The 19,405-nt window shown below is 38.1% G+C and overlaps 1 protein-coding gene across 1 annotated transcript in view; it reads left to right on the top strand.

Moving 5' to 3' along the window:
- The first annotated feature begins 280 nt into the window (after positions 1–280).
- Positions 281–19,405, top strand: part of TACR3 (tachykinin receptor 3) — a 41,459-nt gene continuing 22,334 nt past the window's right edge. The window contains exons 1-3 of the mRNA XM_074865104.1: positions 281–756; positions 16,812–17,000; positions 18,420–18,570. Of these exons, the coding sequence (XP_074721205.1) occupies positions 281–756; positions 16,812–17,000; positions 18,420–18,570 (816 nt within the window). The remainder of the gene's footprint in view (positions 757–16,811; positions 17,001–18,419; positions 18,571–19,405) is intronic.

Below are 19,405 nucleotides of genomic sequence, written 5' to 3'. Positions count from 1 at the left end.
AGCAAAATCAAAAGCAAGAGGTGACTGTACAGAAGAGGAATAGGATGCTGCTCTACCCAGAGGTAGCTCTCCTGGCTCAGCTGGTACAGCATTTCTAACAGTTTGAACACCGTAGCCAAAGCTTTTTCTGACAGATCTCTCCTCCTAGTACCTGCCGTGCTGCCTTATTTCATTTTTTCTTTCTTTCCTCTTCTTATCTGTTAGTGGGGACTTTGGAGGGTTGGCAGAGGGAGGTGGGAGAGGCACATCATTCCTGGAAGAGAGGAGAGAAACATCCAAGATGACTTCTGTCCCCACAGCCAACTGGAACGTGAGCATGAGCAGCAGGTGGAACATGAGCCTTGCTGCAGCGGGCGATCCCTGGGGACAGGCGCTGGGAGTGCCAGCTGGAAACACTTCTCCCCCTGTAGCATCCTCAGCAGCCAACTTCTCCAATCAGTTTGTGCAACCTTCTTGGCGCATTGCCCTGTGGTCTCTGGCTTACGGTGGTGTGGTGGCAGTGGCCGTTTTTGGAAATCTCATTGTCATCTGGATTATCCTGGCTCACAAGCGCATGAGGACGGTGACCAATTATTTCCTGGTGAACCTGGCCTTCTCTGATGCCTCCATGGCTGCTTTCAATACTCTCATCAACTTCATCTACGCGCTGCACAGTGAGTGGTACTTTGGAGAGGCTTACTGCCGCTTCCACAATTTCTTCCCAATCACAGCTGTCTTCGCCAGCATCTACTCCATGACAGCAATAGCTGTGGACAGGTGAGAAAAGAGAGGAAAAGTTTAGGGGTGAGAGATTGAGATCAGACTCACTGCTGACATAAAAATACAGAGATAACAGCAATCAAGTGATGAGAGGCAGAGCCCTCAATAGTTCATCGATTGTGCTCCTCTGTACTTAACTTTAAGATCCCTCCCTAACACATTGTTTTTCTCCCTGTCTTTGGTCTTCTTCAGCCTTTCATTGGTTTTACTCTCTTGTTTTCTTTTACAATAAACACTTCCTCTGTTTGACTTCAGCTGCTCTCTGTACTCCATCCTCCTATACTAATTCTGTAACAGCAGACATTGCTCAGGGTTTTGTTTCCCCACCTGTGAAAACAGTATCTGTCCCTCAGTCAATGTCTCTAATTCATACTGATAAAGGAGTTGTAGAGATTGTGTGTGAAGGGAGAGGATTTCAAATTTCCCTCCTCTTTGTATTTCTGCAGCTGGCAGAGGCATATGCCGCCTCCTCAGAAATCACTTCAGACTCTGTTTTTAATAGCTCTTCTCACAGACAGCTCTGAGCTGCTCGGTTCCTCCTGATTTTAACTAATGAGACTATTTACATTGCCATCTGTGCATATCCAGAGGTCTGGTAAGAACATGGTTTCAAAGTGCTTGATTTTTTTCTGATTACTTGCAGCAAAACAAGCCTTTGTGACTGTGAAAGAAAACAGGACAGGGAAAAACTTTACCTTTTTGCTCTTGACAATAATGGAACAGGACAGCTGTAGTCTCCATAGAGTTAAGGGAAGATGTAGTTGTCAGATTTTCAACAGAGATGCTTTGATGGACCATCTTTCTCAGGTGCTGTGAGTCTCCCCTAGGAAATGTTCCTTCCTTTATGATCATTTTCCATTTGCTGCACTGGAGAGATAACTTACCCCATGCTTTAGAAATCCAATAAATTCCTGAATTTTCATTCAGAAAACCAGATCACTTTGTACTTCAGATCTTTTATTCCTTTTAGCAATGCATTGAAATTACTCACAAAATTCCTTTCCACATATTCAAATCACATTACGCATCTTGCCTGAATTGACTTGGCAGAACTGCAGTACTTTCTGGTGATGGTAGTTAAGATTTTATAAGGTTCAATCCATCTCCTGAAATGTTATTTCTCATTTCTGGGTGCAAAGATTGGGAAACATGTTGTAACTTTTGTCTGTGCTGTGGACAATTTCATAATAATGCTTTTTCTGTTGGCCCTACTAATTGTAAATTTTAGGTGGCATTCTCAGCCTGATGCATTTTTGTTCCGTAAAGATAAAAGTGAAAGAGAAAATGAGATTCTCTGCAACTGTTCTACCTCTCTGCTCCAGGGATGGGTGAAGACAGGAGGAAATCAGTACACTTTCCTCCTGCCAGTGATGTATCTTGTTCCCAACTGTTAGTTCCCATTAATAATGGAGGAGGTAGTGTAAAGCTGGTGATATTATCTTTAACCAGGCAAAGATTTCTTCCATTGACAATTTGGGCTTAGCTTAAGATTCTCATCTACCTTGAGGTTTTCAGAAAGATAAAAGGGTTTTAGTTGATGCTGCAAATTTAACTGTTATTGCTGCAGCTGATCATGTCATTAGCCAAGCACTTACTAGGATGCTCTGAGTAAGGTTTTTCCATTTTTCTGACAAAAACATCCACAGAGATGTAGTACTTACTACCTTGAAAGTTCCTAAATTTATGCTAGAAACTGGAAACGAAGGTGAGTGCAGTTCCTTGGGAACCCAAAGGGTGCATTTCCAGAGTGAGTAAAGAAAAGCTCTGCTTCACACAGTCTGAAGTGCAATGGTCAGATACAAATATATTGGAAATGCTTTCCTTACTACTGTTATTCACTCTGATTTATTTCTTGTCTGAAAATCCCCTGAAGAAATCACAATTTTCACCCCACTACATCTTCCAAGCTCACTTGCCCCCAAAGACAAATCAAAATCTTCCCTTGGGGGGAGCACAGTGAACAATGCCACGGCTGTGTTTAGGTGAGCTCTCTGTAGTACCGAGGAACATCATGTAAAAGAAGCAGAAGAGCAATCTATCCCTCCTTCCCTATTCACACTGCTATGCCTTTTCCTTTTATACTAAATCACACCTGATGCGTTCAGTACCTTTAACCATTTCCTGGCTACCTCTGCAGAACACTTCTGCAGAGTCAAAAAGGAAAACTGAGGGTCAAAGTGAATCCTGAGGAATGTCCTTGGATGTGCAGACTGCCCTATTTCAGGGCACAGATCTGCTGGGTGGACATTTTTTAAAACTTTGGTTCCCATTTGCCTTCTGTAAAAGTTCAGCCAGTGCTTCAGACAAGACACTCTGATTTAGTTTTGACCCAGTAAACTTATCCTTACACATTCATGTTAATTTAAAATAATTTTTTAAAAAAGCTACAAATTAGGATAAAGCTACTGAGGAAAGCTACTGAGGGAACTGAAATGATGGGATTGTATCAGATGATTTTACAGTAGAAATTGTTAACATCCCAAAATACTGAAAGGTCACAAGTTGCAACTCATTAAACAGTATGTTGTGACACATTCCACTGATAGATATAGAACATCCAAATGTTCACAGAGTATGAAAGAGTCACTGTGATTCTAGACATCAGTGAGCAGAGGTCATGGGCAGTACATGTTTCCTTTCACATCTGATTCTGTAGGCCATGTTGTCTAAGTTGGTTGCACTGTGAAATTACTGGACTGACACAGACTTCTGTGGAGTAGGCAGTTCCTGCAGTGGGGTGTGCTGCACTGGGATCTGAGGATGAAAGTATCCAAGACTGCTGTATGGCCACCTGGTCGTTGAACACAGACTCAAATTTATGTGGGTTTATTCACACTTCTGACCACCCTTTCCTGGTGCTTTCCTGGTGGTCTTTTTCCCCTGCCTTCTGCTTTTTTTTCCAACAGGCTATCTGCAGTCTACTGCAGAGGTGCCCCAGGTAGCTTTAACCAAGCCAGCTCAAGTATCAGAAGCAGCACAGATTTTACACTGTGCTGATTCACAGGCATTCATTCATTCATTCATTCATTCATTCATTCATTCATTCATCTGTAGCTCATGCTGCACAGTACCACAGTTACACTGCTTCCAGTGCAATAGTTCCTTTAGTTACCTTATGGGGATAAAATTCTAAAATAGCCTAAGATAAACTGAACAGGGGGTAGTCCTGAAGCCAATAGGCCCTTGCCACTGGCCAGTGCATGATCCTGAAGGGTCGTGTGTCTTAACTCCATCTGTGACTACTGGCTGTGGTACAGTTCTTGGACATATTAAAGACAGTAACTTAGGCAGAATTTAAGCCATCTGGCCCTGGCCATTAAAGACCCACTGTCCCTTCTTACTAGTTCTTAGCATGCAAAGAGGTGGTTCATATACACTGACAATTAATTTCCAATCCCAAGATTGCCTCATTATACAACCAGTTCTGTATGTAGCCTAGAAATTCTCTGCAGATATATGATGGTTGAAGTGGAAGTTTGGAGATGTAGCAATATAGCATAAAATAACATGCCTTCAGTAGACCACTTAGTATATTTTTATGCATTTTTTCCCGTAGCACATTTTTCATGTAGCACATCTACAACATGACTTTCTCAGTTATTATTCTCGCAGCAATTCTATACTGATTTCCTCATTTCAACAAGTTTAACTCTTTGTAAAAACATCTGCTCTTGAATTAAACAAGATATGCTAACAGTGACAGTGGGTAGTTGCTGATCCTATTCACATCTTACTATTTCTTTTCTTCCTAGTATGCAAGCAAACTTTTGGTCTTTGAAGAGCTATTACATATATATTAGATTTCTTTATATTCAAAAGTAATTGAAAAGAATGATATATATATGTCAATATTTCATACAAAAGTAAATAAAATTACATCTATGGTACCCCAGTGTTGTGCATTACTGCAAAACAGCCTGCAAGGCTTACTGCTGCTCAACATGGGTCAACATAATAGCATCAAAAAGACCTACAAAACTTTTTTTTAACAAATTATCAGGAAAGACAAAAATTATGGATTTGACTTAATCCTTTCTAAAGATCAGATTCTGCCAAATGCTACCCATCTATCCTAGCCCTATACTCTGCAGAAATCCCAGCCCATTTTTCAGTTCAACTACTTGCAGAGTCAAAGGTATTGCAATAGAAGAATGACAAAATATGGTACAATGTTAAAGAGAACTCCACATTTTTTTAATCACAAAACTTTCCTCACATGTTGTCTTGCTGTAAACTCTAGAGCTGTTACAATTTGCTGGCTCAGTGAGCCATTAATAATGAAAGTCCAGTAATGAACTTCAAATCAAGAGATTATCAAAGTAATTCACCATTTTTAAAACTTAAAACTTGATCATGTCCCAAAGTCCCATTATGATTTCAATAATAACTTCATCTTTCCCCTCTTTTTTGATCCTTCTGACAGAATGAAATGCCCTTTTTTTTGACTTACAGGCAGATACAGAACTTTATTCTACATTTGTCTAGTCCCACAGAGTTGTTATAAAACTTCCTATTTGTATTTATTCTACAGAACTGTGTCTGTGACTCTATTTTTAGAAGGAATAAGGCTATTAAAATTAGAGCTAAAAGACAGGTATAGTAACACTCTTACCTCTGGTACCCCAGACAGCTCACTTAAGTATGACTACACAGCATCATGTGTTGACATGGATAACATGCTGACATCAGGATGGGTGTTTTTAAAAATCTGATTGAAAAATCAAATAATGAAACAATTTGCAGCAGAATGAAAGTCAGAATCCAAGAGTCACAGGCCCAGCTTCCTCTCTCCCAATACCCCTACACTCACTTTGCTGAACACCAGACTCAAAATCAAATTAACCTTCACTAATAAAAGATTAGATAATTAGAGAATCTCCATGTTTCAGCATATGATTGATTCTTGTTATTAGCAGTCTCTTTTTCCTTTCGGTTGACCTTTTCATTTCTTTTTGATAAGTTTCCTCAAGTTTTTATAGTTTCCCCTTTTTAAATGAAATCCCACCATAGCAGCTTTTGGGGGCTTTTATTGTTTCTGCAGAGGTGGTAAAACCAGACATACTCTAGACACTATTCAAAGAATAATAACATTTAAGCCTGACCATAGACACTCTTCAGGACCAATTCAAGAGCTTCTTGTTTACTTTGGGCTTCTCCTCATAGATGCTCCATAGGGCAGTCATTAATGTTGACCAAGAGTATATTTTATGTCTGCATAGCAGTCAGTGATACCTTCTATTATTATTGCATTACCTGCTATCACAGCCTTTCTAATTTCTTTTTGGCATGTCGCCGTTATTACTGTGAATTAGCTGAGCGTATAATCCTGAAGTTTATTTTTTCTGAGTCATGCTTGGAGTTTAAAACCATAAAATTCTATACTATTCATGAATACATTTGTTTTACTTGACTTGATTTTAAACTATATTTAACATTCAGTTTTATTCCGCCTCTTGCACAATCTCCTCCTCCTAGGTTACATTCCTCCTACCTAGTTTCTAGTATGCCTATTACACCAATATCCTTATTCAAAACTTGTCATTCTAGTTTCCCACCTCATTTTTTAGACTTCTAATATGTCTACAGAAGCACACATATACTGGGTCAGTTTTCTATTTTTCTGTGACATTGTTCAGTTACTGATGGCCGATAATAATCCCTCTATACACTTATTGGACTCCAGCATAAGTAATATGATACAAGCTTGTAACAGAAGACAGTTATGAGGCACAAGCACATGATTCAACTTATCAAATGAAACCTAAATTCATCATGTGTACACATGAGATCCTCAAAATATCAGTTAGGTTATTCATTCTTTTCAAGTGTATGCTGTAAGAGCAGTTATTGTTACAAAGTAGTATCACAAGCCCTGTAAATGAATGATACTGAAATTCTGAAGTAGGCAGTTGGCACATTGAAAAATGTATTATCTTTCTAGTAGTATACATTTTGGTATCTGTCTCTGTCTGAGTTCCTATTCCCGGGACAAATTGCTCAAGGCCTTCATGTGCCATAAACATTTTAAACTGATACTCCTGCCAAACCATACACAACTATTGATGTAGAATAACATTATCTGAATTGAGAATATCTGTTACCTGTCCTGTGTGCTCAGAAACACTGAAGTATAGGGAAATATGTATGTGAAAAAATGATCTCAAATATGTCTAACAGGTTAGGATATGGAGTGCACACGGCATGACCATATGTTGTGGTCATATGGTAGTGGCATCAGCAAAGGAGATGTATACTGGTACTTACATTCTTGTACATATGCTTGGTACCAAGTGCTTTGTGCTTCACTCACTAGTGAATAGAGGAGGTTGAAGCATGCATCACCCAGCCAGCTGCTGGCCCCTGCACAGAGCTCAGCCCAAATGAACTGCAGCCTTTGGCCCCTCTCTCACTCCCCTCCCCTCAAACTCTGTTGTTTCAAAGTAAATGGTTTCCATGTAAAAGAAGAGAGAATTTGCACTGAAGATGGGGGAGAGAGAGATGAACATAGGAACAACAAAAAGCTGGATGGATTTCTTTTCAGGTTTCTTGTGCTTTACAGGCTATTTCCCCCAGAGAGATCTCCCCCTCATATCTGAGAATATTTTCATCCAAAGAAATGGATGGACATTCTGTAAACTCACTGTGCTGGTTTTTTTTCCACAAGATGCCATTTATCATTAGTTCGCTTTACCTGCCTCTGGTGTCACATAATTACACAAAACACCACCTGCCCTACCCTCAAACTAAAGTTCAATACAGCTTTTTTCCCACACTAATGGATGACTTCACAATCATGACTTCATGAATCAGTCTTGGACACTGCATATCATGAAGGGAAAAATGCAAGACATGCTTTTAAAATTATCACTATTATTACTATTATTACTTTCCCAGTCAAACTATAGAATCCAAATAGGAAATCCCTTCCCCACTCCTCTGTGTTTCCCAATTTGTATTTTAAGGTGAAGCACATCATATTTCTGGATTCAAGTATCTAGGCTGCCCTCTGAAAAATACTAGTCCTCAGAACTGGAGAGAAGAAGTTGAACCGGAGAACACTAAGAGTTCAAAAATGAAGAGGTGAAACATAAAAGACTCTTTATGACTTGGGGGCCTAAAATGATTTTCTGGGTATGACAATTCTCTTTCTTTCTAAGAGGTGAAACAGTTTCTGCAGAACATCCTGATGCAATGGCTACAAGATTCAGACTGTCAGAGATGTAGAAAAAATAATCCATTTCTTGCTATGGTACAACCTCATAATGATCAGGCAAAAAGACAGCATCTTTTTGGGTTTTGGTTAAAATTCATGTCAGAGTTATGTTATTGATAGCATACTGAGATAGTTTGGGAGTAAATATAGGCATAACAGCTATTTCTTCCCTCTTTGTTTTGCATTGTGTAAATATTCTATGTAACAAGCTGCTTTCAAAAGATGACATGAAAAAAATGAGGTTGATACTCCAATATCTTGAGGATAAGCAACATTTACAGCAGTGGCTAGCCCCAAGTCTTCTTATTCCAGGTAGGAAACATCTGACAAGTTCAAACCATATGTTCAAATGAGAAGTTCATTTTCGACAGTCTTAGCCTTAAATACATTTTATCAGTGCCCTTACTTATAGCTTAATGAAGACTATTAAAAGATATATCTGTAGTTTACAATGTAATGTAGCCTGCAGTACTTTTCAAAGATAGTGAAGGGTTGGGGTTTTTTGTTTTCCCTCTTTTTCCTGAATATTATTGCCTATATGCATGTATTTCTGACTGATTTACCAACCAGAAGAGAAATTTGTATCATTCACATATTTGTGTTTACCAAAAATGAAATTATTTCCAAATGACTGCAGAAACAAGAAGGAAGCCATTCATATGACAGTGTCCAAAACATAGGCAATAACAGAGTAGGTCCGTGCAGATAGAGCTCTTTTTGTAGACTTTGCATTGATATTGGTCCTTGATAGCCTGATTAGTTTGTATTCAAAGAACAAGAGAAACAGAAGCCCTTCTGTTAGGGGAAGTCACTTAGTCCATCATTTTGGAGACAGACCAAAGAAAAGTGTTATCCCTTTTCTATCAATATGCATAGATATGGAATACATTGTGTAAAATCAGTTCCACACTTACAAAAATCTAGCCCACTGTCAGGTACCAAAATGTTCCTCAAGTAGAAAACATTGTACTGAGAACTCGGCAATACTGAAGAATTTCAGTATTCCTGTTTTAAGGTTTTTGTTAAGAGGTACCCAAAAACAAGGCACTGAACACTAGTCCTGATTTCAGAAAAATGGCAGTGTTATGCCCTGCTCAAAGCATGACAGCCATTCACCAAGAGCAGCACATGTGCCTCTGGGTAAACCAAGGTCAAGTTATCCCTCTGGGAGATTACCCACTGATCTCTCAAATGTACAGTGTGTTTGTTTATCTATCATGCTATCATAAACTCCTTCTTTATGCTGTTAGCCTTAAGGTGAACACTGTATTACAGTGACATTGCTCACTGTCGATTCTTCCGGCCACCAAAACCAGTCTTATTCAACAGTCAGAGATAGTCCTACAAAAATGCCCATAGCCACTCTTCCTGCAGAGAAAGTCAGTCTAACTGAATGAGTACAGACCACTCACACAAGAAAAGATGGAGCCTTGCACTAGTAGGCAGAAGATAAAAGTTAAAGAATGTAAAAGTTAAAGATTTGGTTTCCATCATACAAAAAATGCCTCTAAAATATCACAGTTCATTCCATCTTTTTTAGTCTACTGTATCTACCTTACAGAGACCTTTTGTAGGATTTTCCACAACAATGTTTTAAACAAGGGCAGGGAATCATAGCAATTTCCTTACCTAAGTTTCTTAATTACTAGTTGATTCCAAAGACAAAGTTTCAAAACCAGCTTCTGTTTTGAGGGAATAACAGCATCTGTGCATTCATGAAGGAAGTGCACTCTGCTGTCAGCTGTTGATGAGCTATTTATATGCAAGAATTATGATTTTCTCTCAGTCTCTTCCTTTTGTCAAGTCCCAATTTCCTGTTACAATCTGGGACTGAATTGATTACTTTTTTCCCCATTCGAGTTTATAAACACACTGTAAACAGGCGAAGCAAATCACTTTAGATGATTAAAGGGTTCCAACAGTGTTTCTAGATGGGCATTTGCAGGATCCAATTTTGAACATCATTTTGTTTTTAAAAGTCTTATGTTTTTTCCTACAAATTTTCTAAATAATGTGTTAAGAGGGAAGATTTTCCTGCATGTATTAGTCAGTGTATGCTGTTTTACAAAAAAATAAATTAGGAATTTATTTTTATCTTTTCTACTGTCAGGACCATAATACACAAACTTCAGAAGCTTTTACAGTACTTACCAGCTATTTGTCTCTTATGTTATTTGCAAACTGTAACAGAGCTACATGATTATGCTGTCATTATAACCACTGGCTTAAAGAGTTTATAAATGTTATTCAAATGAGGACTGTCTTGTTTCAGAGAAAACAGATTTTCTTGATTTGATGAACCCAAGAAACAAGTACCAAACAGTAAATTGTAGACTCGAGCCAAACTGACCAGTTCTGAATGAAGCTAGATCTATTCTGAACACAGCAGATAAAAAGTCTTGAAGGAAAGGAGTGCTGCAGCAAGCGCAACATGATGCACTAGCCATTATATCTTGCAGCCTGACTGATTTCTCATTAAGTTCAATGGAAAGACTCTTGCTGACTTCAGTAGTAATTACCAGGGACAAAGATTAACACAAGCCAAAGCTGGAATAAAAGTGATGATAGTGGGATGCATGATCACAGCAAACAAAACCATGTGCTAATGATTCTAGTAATTAAATTAAAGTGCTGCCTAAAAATGCCTACCTAGAACATGGTACAGATGTTGAACAATCCACATTCTTGAAAGTGTTGTCTTGAGTCTCTACCTGCGCATATTTACATCCCTAAATTGCTAAATGTGCATATTCCATCTAATAATTACCATCTAAGTGTTAGTGTTTACGTTGGATGGGGTAATAATGGTTTCTGCTTGTTGTGATAAATGACGATAATGAGTTAATTATTTTCAGTTGATATGTACTTTAGATTCAGCATACCCACTTTATTGTGTGGAACAAGCTATCTGTGGCATTATCAGCAGCTCCCACTGGGGTGAGAAAGTATTAGAAGTCTGATCCTGAAATCAAACAAACTCAGTGAGAGTTCAAAGCCCTTTGTTTGGCAGGGAGTCCCATTGCTCCAGCCTGGTGACTGACTGAACAGCAAATGTTCAAAGACTGAAAAGCAAATCGGCACAGCACCCTACTGAATAATGTTTGGGTGGCTACAGAACACTTTTCAGCAGTGTAACGAGTCTTCAGTTACTTGTAGCTATTATAAATTCTTTTTCAGCTTAAATGACTACCATCTTTTAGTGTCCTCGGAGATAGAGGAGTGGGGAGGTCCAAGATGTGTGTATAAATATCACAAGAACATGGTGGACCTACGAGGGCCTCAGCACTCACCACTTTCACTGACTTCAGAAGGACTGCGGAAGTTCAGGCTACTTGAAAGAACGGTGGAGATGCAGAACAGTTATTAACACAGATGACATCAGGGCATCAGAGAAGTCCATCTGTTCCCCTTGCATGCCATTTATGGTTGGCTGATCACAGTGAGAACAATTCTTTGGGAGTTCTCTCCCATACACCTGCAGAGTCAAAAGGGCTTGCCACCACAGATCCCTACTGTCAAAACATTGTGCTCTTCTACCAGTTCTACTAACCTTGGAATTTCTGGACAACTAGGGCTGATTTTTCTCATAAGTCTTTTGCCTTTATATCACCCCAGTTTCCTTTCTTATTCTCTTCTCTCTCAACCCAATTTCTATCTACTATTATTCTACAACTCTCCTTTCTTTGCTTCTCCTCCTGTTAGTTTCTCATTATTCTTGTTTCACTTCTATTCCTATTTTCGCATTCAGCAAACTGTTCCCCAGTCTCGGTTCTTTTGATTTGGCTCCAGATCCTGTATCTCATCATTCTCCCTTTCATTCCCGGCCTATTCACACAATCCTCTTTTTTCTACACCGTGTTCAGTATGCAGTGCACAATTCAGACAGCATGTCTACTGCTCCCCCTGGTAACTGGCACTTTGCCATACAAAATATATGTAAGGATATCAGAGTAAGGAAATGAGCCCTAATGACAGAGTTACACCATGAAAGACAACAGACAGTTGTCAGACATGGGTAACTAGAATATATAGGGACAATATCCTGCATCATACATACACATTATCCCATACTTAGCCTCCTCACCTCACTAATTTTCTGAGCAACACCTAGGCATGGAACCTCTAGCCTGTGCTAGCAGGAGCTTTCATTCCTGATGGAAACACCCTGGCCAAAATGAACAGAGATCAAAGGCAAGGGCCAACTGAAAAATTAGCTAGTGCTCCTTCAGGTTGAGGCTAAAGAGATAGACAAACAACTTACAACCCTTAGGTACCAGTAATGGCAAGATAACATTTCCAGCAAACAAAATTATAAGGAGGAGTGGCTAAGCCTCCTTTGCAAATGACAGCTAACAGTGCAGGAAGGAACTCAATTCTCTTCTAGGCTTCTTTTGGCTACAGAGATGAACATCCAGAGACAGCTCAGCTATGGAGGTGTTTTTTAACCTGCAACTGAGAGTCATTCCACATTTTCCACTATCCTTAACTATTGCAATGATGGCTTCTCTAGGTAAATGCTACCAAACTTATATGACAAGTTTGAGTGAGTGTAACAATTGCAGATATAAAGCAATATCTCACTATGTTAATTAAGCAATTTTGTTTCTAAGAAAAGCCACTTAGGGAACAAATTAGATACTTCTTTGTAATTGCTAGTGTACTGGCAAATTAGAATAAATTAGATTTGTTATCAAAGGCTCAGTAGTAGAGAGCTGTCAATACTCTCTGGTCAGCTAAGTCCTTCCTGCACAAAGGCATTATTGAGGGAATGGTCAAGGGTCCTCCACCTCCTCCCCATCTTGTTTGTTAAAATGACTGTCTGCTTTGTTTTTGTAATCTAGCTTGTGCAAAAGCTAGACTGTTGGCTTATTACTCAACTTTCAACAAGAAAGACAAGTAGCCTGCTTTTCATCTGATCCTTGTTCTTTGACTTACCTCACTCAGACAGTCAATAGTTAAAATTTCCATCAGTACAGGCTGTATGAGTCATTTCACGCAAACAATCCAAATCTTTAAAGGGCAGTCACCAGGCAGGGAGACAAAACAGAATTTTATCTCAGTTGAAGAGAATTACTGCTGGTACCTATTAGGAATAAGAATAACATAACTGGGAATAAGAATAATGTGAATGTAATAGAAATTTGACAATATCACATAAAATCATGTCAATATGCAATCTGAAGAAAACTAGCAATTGAAAGAAATTATTCCAGGCTGGGAGGAGATGCCTTAAGAATCCCACAAGCATGTGAAAATGATGACTTCTTTATGGGTTATCACCTACTACAGATAAAGATCACCAAGCATATTGGACAGTATCTAGCAGCCCATGCTCAAGCTAGCTTAATTTGAAAGACAGGACTCATTACTATGAACTTGGTGATGAAGATACCTTCCTGTTGGCCTTTCCCTTTGGAAGGGAAGAGAACCAGGGGATAGAGAGCAACAATTCAACTGAGATCTGCTGCTCTCTCAGGACAAGACACCCAGCACTCAAATAAAGCTATTTCATAGTTAGTATGTAATACCAAAAGCACCAGTTTAGCTGAAAAAACAACAAAAAAAAAAACAAGTAAAGGAGAGGGGAATTAATTGCCCTGGGGAAAAAAAAATATGTAAGTGCAGTAAAAACAATGCTAAATTAATAGACTTGCAATTCTAGGTATGGAAATTGATGATTCAGAATTGAAGCTGGTTTAGATCACACTCTGTTTCTGACAGCATTTAGATGTTTTAAGATACTAGCACAGTTATCATGTCTACTAGAGGCTGAGTACCACTATGATGGCAGATGCTGGATTTATCACATATTTGATGGTTAACTATAAATAGCATTATTTTTGCTAAAACAAGTATCTGTTCTATAATTACCCATCTCTCAAGTATGAAATTTCCAAAAAGTAGGGATATCTTGAATGAAATTTGTTTGCCATAGCAGGTAAATATGGATGCAGAAGATTACTTGCACAAATTCTTATCAGGAGCATTATCTTATGAATATTATTATTATTGTCTTACAGCTAATGTCTGTACCTAAAAATCTTGGGCAAGTCTGCCTGGAACCAAGGTGTGTACTGTAACAATTAGGACAGGTCACACCTTCCTTCATTTTAAATGAGTGCTACTCTTCTAACTGCAGTAGACAGAACTTATTCATCAATTCAATGGCAGCTTATCCATTGATTTAAATGGATTTCAATTGAAATCCTGCCTGGATTTGGAAGCACAGACCCAAGCAGTCACCTAACAGTATAAGAAGGGTTCTCATGATCTAAAGCCAAGGCAGAAGATGAGAACACAAAAAGCACATATCATGAATGGCTTTGAATTTTTTTTATCTATGTATGTCAAAAGGACAAACATAGAGAAGTAACAATAATTGCATATTAGTGTCACTTTGGAATAGGATCTACTAATTTATGCTTGCTTACCTACAAAATAGTTGATTCTCTGTGAGTGTAAACTGATTTTATAACTTCTAAGCTCCACAGCAACACCTAAAGTCTCAACAGCACAAAATCTACAAATGTTGATGAGACAAAGTGATTTTTTTTTTTACAGTCCTCCCATACAAGGCCTATTACTGCCTATGTTATTTTCCATACAGAAAATAGTCTCTGAATCCATCCCAATCCATCTTTATATGAGGTAGAAATGTAGAGAAAGAGTAGATGAAAAGCCATAGTACATCTTTTACCTATTGCAATTCCTTTAGAAGGTATAAATGACACAAGGAGGGAAGCAATACTGGAAAGTTCTGAAAATATTTTCTCTACACATCTAGGCTGGAATAGGTATAGTTGACTTTCTAACTGTATTTTAAAACCTGAAACAGACAGGAACAAGGGCAGTTACCAGGCATGAAGATTGGAGACCTACAATGGAAACAAAGACGACCTTTAGGAAACCACTGATATACTCCAATACCTTGTCAAAGATGATCACATAACTGGACGTGTGTACTGTGAAAGAGAGTGAAAGTATATGGGCCATAATTATTCTGTGGCAATGAGTTTGCTTCTTCCAGAATTACTAATATTCCCTGTGACTGATGATGAACTGTTGAAACTGATCCAGACATTCTCCTAGAAATTTGGAAAACTCTCATTAGTAAAACATTCAAGCTAAGCTGGTTTTCATATTCATCCCAGTTTCTTATCTGTTTCAGGTATTTTCGTAGAATATGAAAATAAAAAAAAAAAAAACAAAAACAAGGAAACACAGAAAAGAACATTTTAATTTTGTTAGTTTCCTTTTGACTTGCCCTGGTTATTCCTGAGGAGCTTCTAAATCATTACTATTCTGATCCTGATTTTAGAAAAGCAATGGTTTTGGGAAACACAGTGTAGAATGTCAGTGCTACCAATGACTGCAGAAGGGCAGATCAATTTCCTGAAGAAGCACAGATACACTGAATATTTCCATGGAAATTTCTTGATTTAAATTGCTGATCTGTTAACTCCTACATTAACTTGGAAACAACATTGTGTTTCAACCATGAATAAAAGGATTTTTTAATGTACTTTGGGAAGCCTCTGGATCTGAAGCAAAATATTAATGTAACAGCCATTTCCCTGTGCTGTTTTGGAAAACATTAGGATGTCAGATTAAAGAACATGCAATTAGTTATTCAGTATGCTATATCAGTAACACATTATGGACATACATATAGCCAGTATCTCCCTGGTTTTACAGAAGTACAAAAATTTCTTTAAATGTGATTCTGGCTGATACTTATCAGCATTCCCCCTAGTAGTGGAAGAAATTTTGAACAGTGTTCCTAATTAATTAATATGATTAATGATTTTTGAAGTCATTATTTGGTCATTGTTAAATGAAACAAAACAGTGTGATCAGGGAAGTTGGTGGAAAATACCTTAATTCAAGGTTTAGCCCAGAAATAAAAGCAGTAGTCAAGCTAAGAAAAATGTGAAAAACACATGAGGCATGTGATATGGAGTACATAAAATACAAAATTTCTCTCTCCCTTGTTCCTCGCATCTATAACAGAGATCAAAAGACAGAAAACAAGACTTGTTTTCTTTTACTATCTTGATGCCCTCCTGTTGCTCTTTTTTCCTAAGCTTTTAGATTTTAATTACTTCAAGTAAACATTTTAATGATTTTTTGCATGTTCTTCTAAAGTTATCAGCATACATGGATTGCCAATACAATTATAGGGCAGCAAGAAGAATGCTATCCTACCTGAGAACACAGGAACTGAGAAAGAAAATTACATGTTTTCATGCTTTATGCATCTATTTCTCTTAGTGCTTTTATTGCTTCTACACTGCCTGAGAAAATGCTCATATGGCTGCTCTCTCAATCTCTGTATGAATCAGTTGCAGTGTGGGGCTCTTTGGCAGACGATCCAAAGTCAGTCTATGTCTACTGAAATAAATGCGTGCAGACTTACCAGGTTCCTGTAGCTTTTGGACAGATGACTAATGACCCTGACAGCTTGGCTGTTAATTTTTTAATTAGAGATAAACCCTGTATTTTGTAGCAGAGTAACAGAGGATCCAGCTGTATTGCTGCTTTTCAGTCAGATTCTGCAGTAACAGGATTAACTAACTCTTTGAGAAATAGTTGCTCTATTGGTATACACATGGTTAACTGGGTGTCCCACAGCTTTAAAATAATATTCAATGAACCTTCTTTTTCTTCCACCACTGCCTTCATGGGGGCTGAACCACCCAAAGAGCACAATGCCATCAGAACTCCAGGAAGACAAATATCTCTGCTTCTATCCTTCTCCTAACCCTAAGCTTTGGTTGATTCTAGACACATCCTAACTTCTGAAGGTTTCTTATGCACAGGTTTTTGCTTTCTTTTACAGATACATGGCCATTATTGATCCCTTGAAACCTAGGCTCTCTGCAACTGCTACCAAGGTGGTCATTGGGAGCATATGGATTTTGGCTTTCCTCTTGGCCTTTCCCCAGTGCCTATACTCCATAACCAAGGTGATGCCTGGGAGAACTCTTTGCTATGTAGCATGGCCAGGTGGTCCAAAACAGCATTTTACGTAAGCTTTTGTTTTTTTAAACTTGTGCATGGTGGTGTCTACACTTGCAATGGACTTGGCAAAAGCTGTAGAGTATCACACAGATACTCTACATGCAGAATAGCTAATTGAGAAATGTAAAACAAGTTTTCTAAGCTAGGAAGACAGAGCATTTTAAGTGATAATTTGAACACATTTATTCTCTTCCACTTCAATGAGTGTTCTCCATCCCATGCTGCATGTTTACCATCATTGCTTCACTTAAGATGGCTACTTCTATACAGACAGAGATGGTCAGAAATGGGGACAGAACATATAATTCAAAGCAAGCCTCATTTTCATCTTAACTAGGAAAAAAAGTATTTCCAGCCCTTCCTTGTCCTAATAATTCTTTTTTTTCTTCTGGATCTCTTCATGAGAGAGTTGGATTTTCCCACTTCATTCTGTTACACCATCACAATTATTTATCTCAGATATCAGTCCTATAACTGGTTCCAGTTTCTGAAAGTGTAGAATAACAGTCAATTAAATTGAATATATCCTATTTGTCCCTCTGGCAGAATTAGAAATAAGTGGTTACCTAGTCATAGAAACGTTATCTGCCCTTTCATGTCTTCATTGGCATTTAAGATGAACTCTGTGTTCAAGGCTGAAAGCCTGTGTATCCATCCAGCATCATATTTGACCTTTTGCTCTCTTTCAGGCAAGTGAAAGAAGCCCTGGTCATATATAATTTTTATCATTTTAGGAGCTATGCACAGATATTTCTCTTTAGGGCAGTAAGGTCACTCTCAGTGACAGCTGGGGATTCTTCACTGATCATTCACTGGGATTTTATCTGAAGAAGGCATTTAAACCAGGAACTAACAGGAGACAAAATAAGTTATCTTTTTTTTCCCAGTGTTTATATCAGCAGCGATGATTATGTTGAACATAGGCAACAGATCTGTGTTGCCTATATGCAACAGATCTGCCACATGAAGTATGTTGGGTAACACAGGACACTTACCAGTGCCTTTGTATAAATATGCCATTTAAATACTTATTTTCCTCTTTCATTTATGGTCCTGACTAGACCTCAAAACACCTAGCTTACCCTTAGGATACTTGGCTGTGCAATAATTAAATCAATTCAGCTAGTTATGGACAAACATACCTTATTCTGCAGACACTAATCAGGATAACTATAAAGTCATTCTTAATTTATGCTAGTGTAATTTCAGAATCAGAACTAGAAACCCCATAAAGCACTTGCATTAAAATGTGAATAAATTTGCAGTGCAGTTCAAGGCTTTCATAAAGACAGTGAAAACACCAAGGACTAGTCAGTCAATATAAAACATGCTTTGTGCTATAGTAGCTCTCTTGACTTCTAGCAGCCCATTCCATTGGTATAGCTCCTCTGAAAGCACTTATCAGCTTAATGCTTTTTCATTGCAGGTATCATGTCATTGTGATTGTGCTGGTCTACTGCTTTCCACTGCTTGTCATGGGTATCACTTACTCCATTGTGGGAATTACCCTCTGGGGAGGAGAAATACCAGGCGACACATCCAACAAATATCACGAGCACCTCAAAGCTAAGAGAAAGGTACTGTTCCATTAAATCTCACTAAGTGAATCCTGATAACATCATCTGCAATTGCATTGCAAAGTATCACAGTATATTCCTTCATAAACACCAAGTCACTTGAAATAACAGTAATGAGAGATCTACTTCAATAAAAAATTTGATTAAGTTTGACAAGTTGACTTCTATGTTCACTAGCTATGCTTTTTGTAACTTTACTGTTCATCATTAAATAAAGGTAACATTTGGATTTTAACTTCTTAGTCCACATGTAGCAATGTATACTCTGTCTGATATGTGGAAACTAAGCCCAAATGTTTAGCCTTTACAGAGCTAAAAGACTTGAGGTTTGAACAATGGGCTAGCAAACCATTAGCTCCTCCTAGGCCAGATTGTCATCCTACTGAAAGAAAAGTAAATCTTAATGTAATTTTCAGTAGATTAAGGCCCATGCATTTTTGAGATGAGTGCAGATCGGCCTGTTCATATTGAATAATTTACATTTTAAATCAATAACTTTGGGTGAGAAATACGAACTATTTTTTCCATTATTTTCTTTCCATCTTTTTGACTATAAGTAATGCCTAATCTAACAAGACTGTGGATTGTGATTATTTGACTATTTCCAGTTCAGTGTTCATGATGTTGCAGTGCCATCAAGGTTTCTTTCTTATAACATTCTTTCTCTAACTGAACTTTTCTTCTTTAATAAGGCAGCCTTTCTGCTTTTTTGTTTCTGACTTTTTTTTCATACTAAAATGCATTTAACCTTTCAGATTTGAAAAAAATGATACCCAAACATGGACTTCTAACTTACAATGATGAGGACATTTTCAATTGTTCAGTTTGCTTCCTG

The sequence above is a fragment of the Strix uralensis genome, chromosome 4 (genome assembly GCF_047716275.1).
Source record: "Strix uralensis isolate ZFMK-TIS-50842 chromosome 4, bStrUra1, whole genome shotgun sequence".
NCBI lineage: Eukaryota > Metazoa > Chordata > Aves > Strigiformes > Strigidae > Strix > Strix uralensis.
This window is presented reverse-complemented; position numbering and strand designations above follow the sequence as displayed.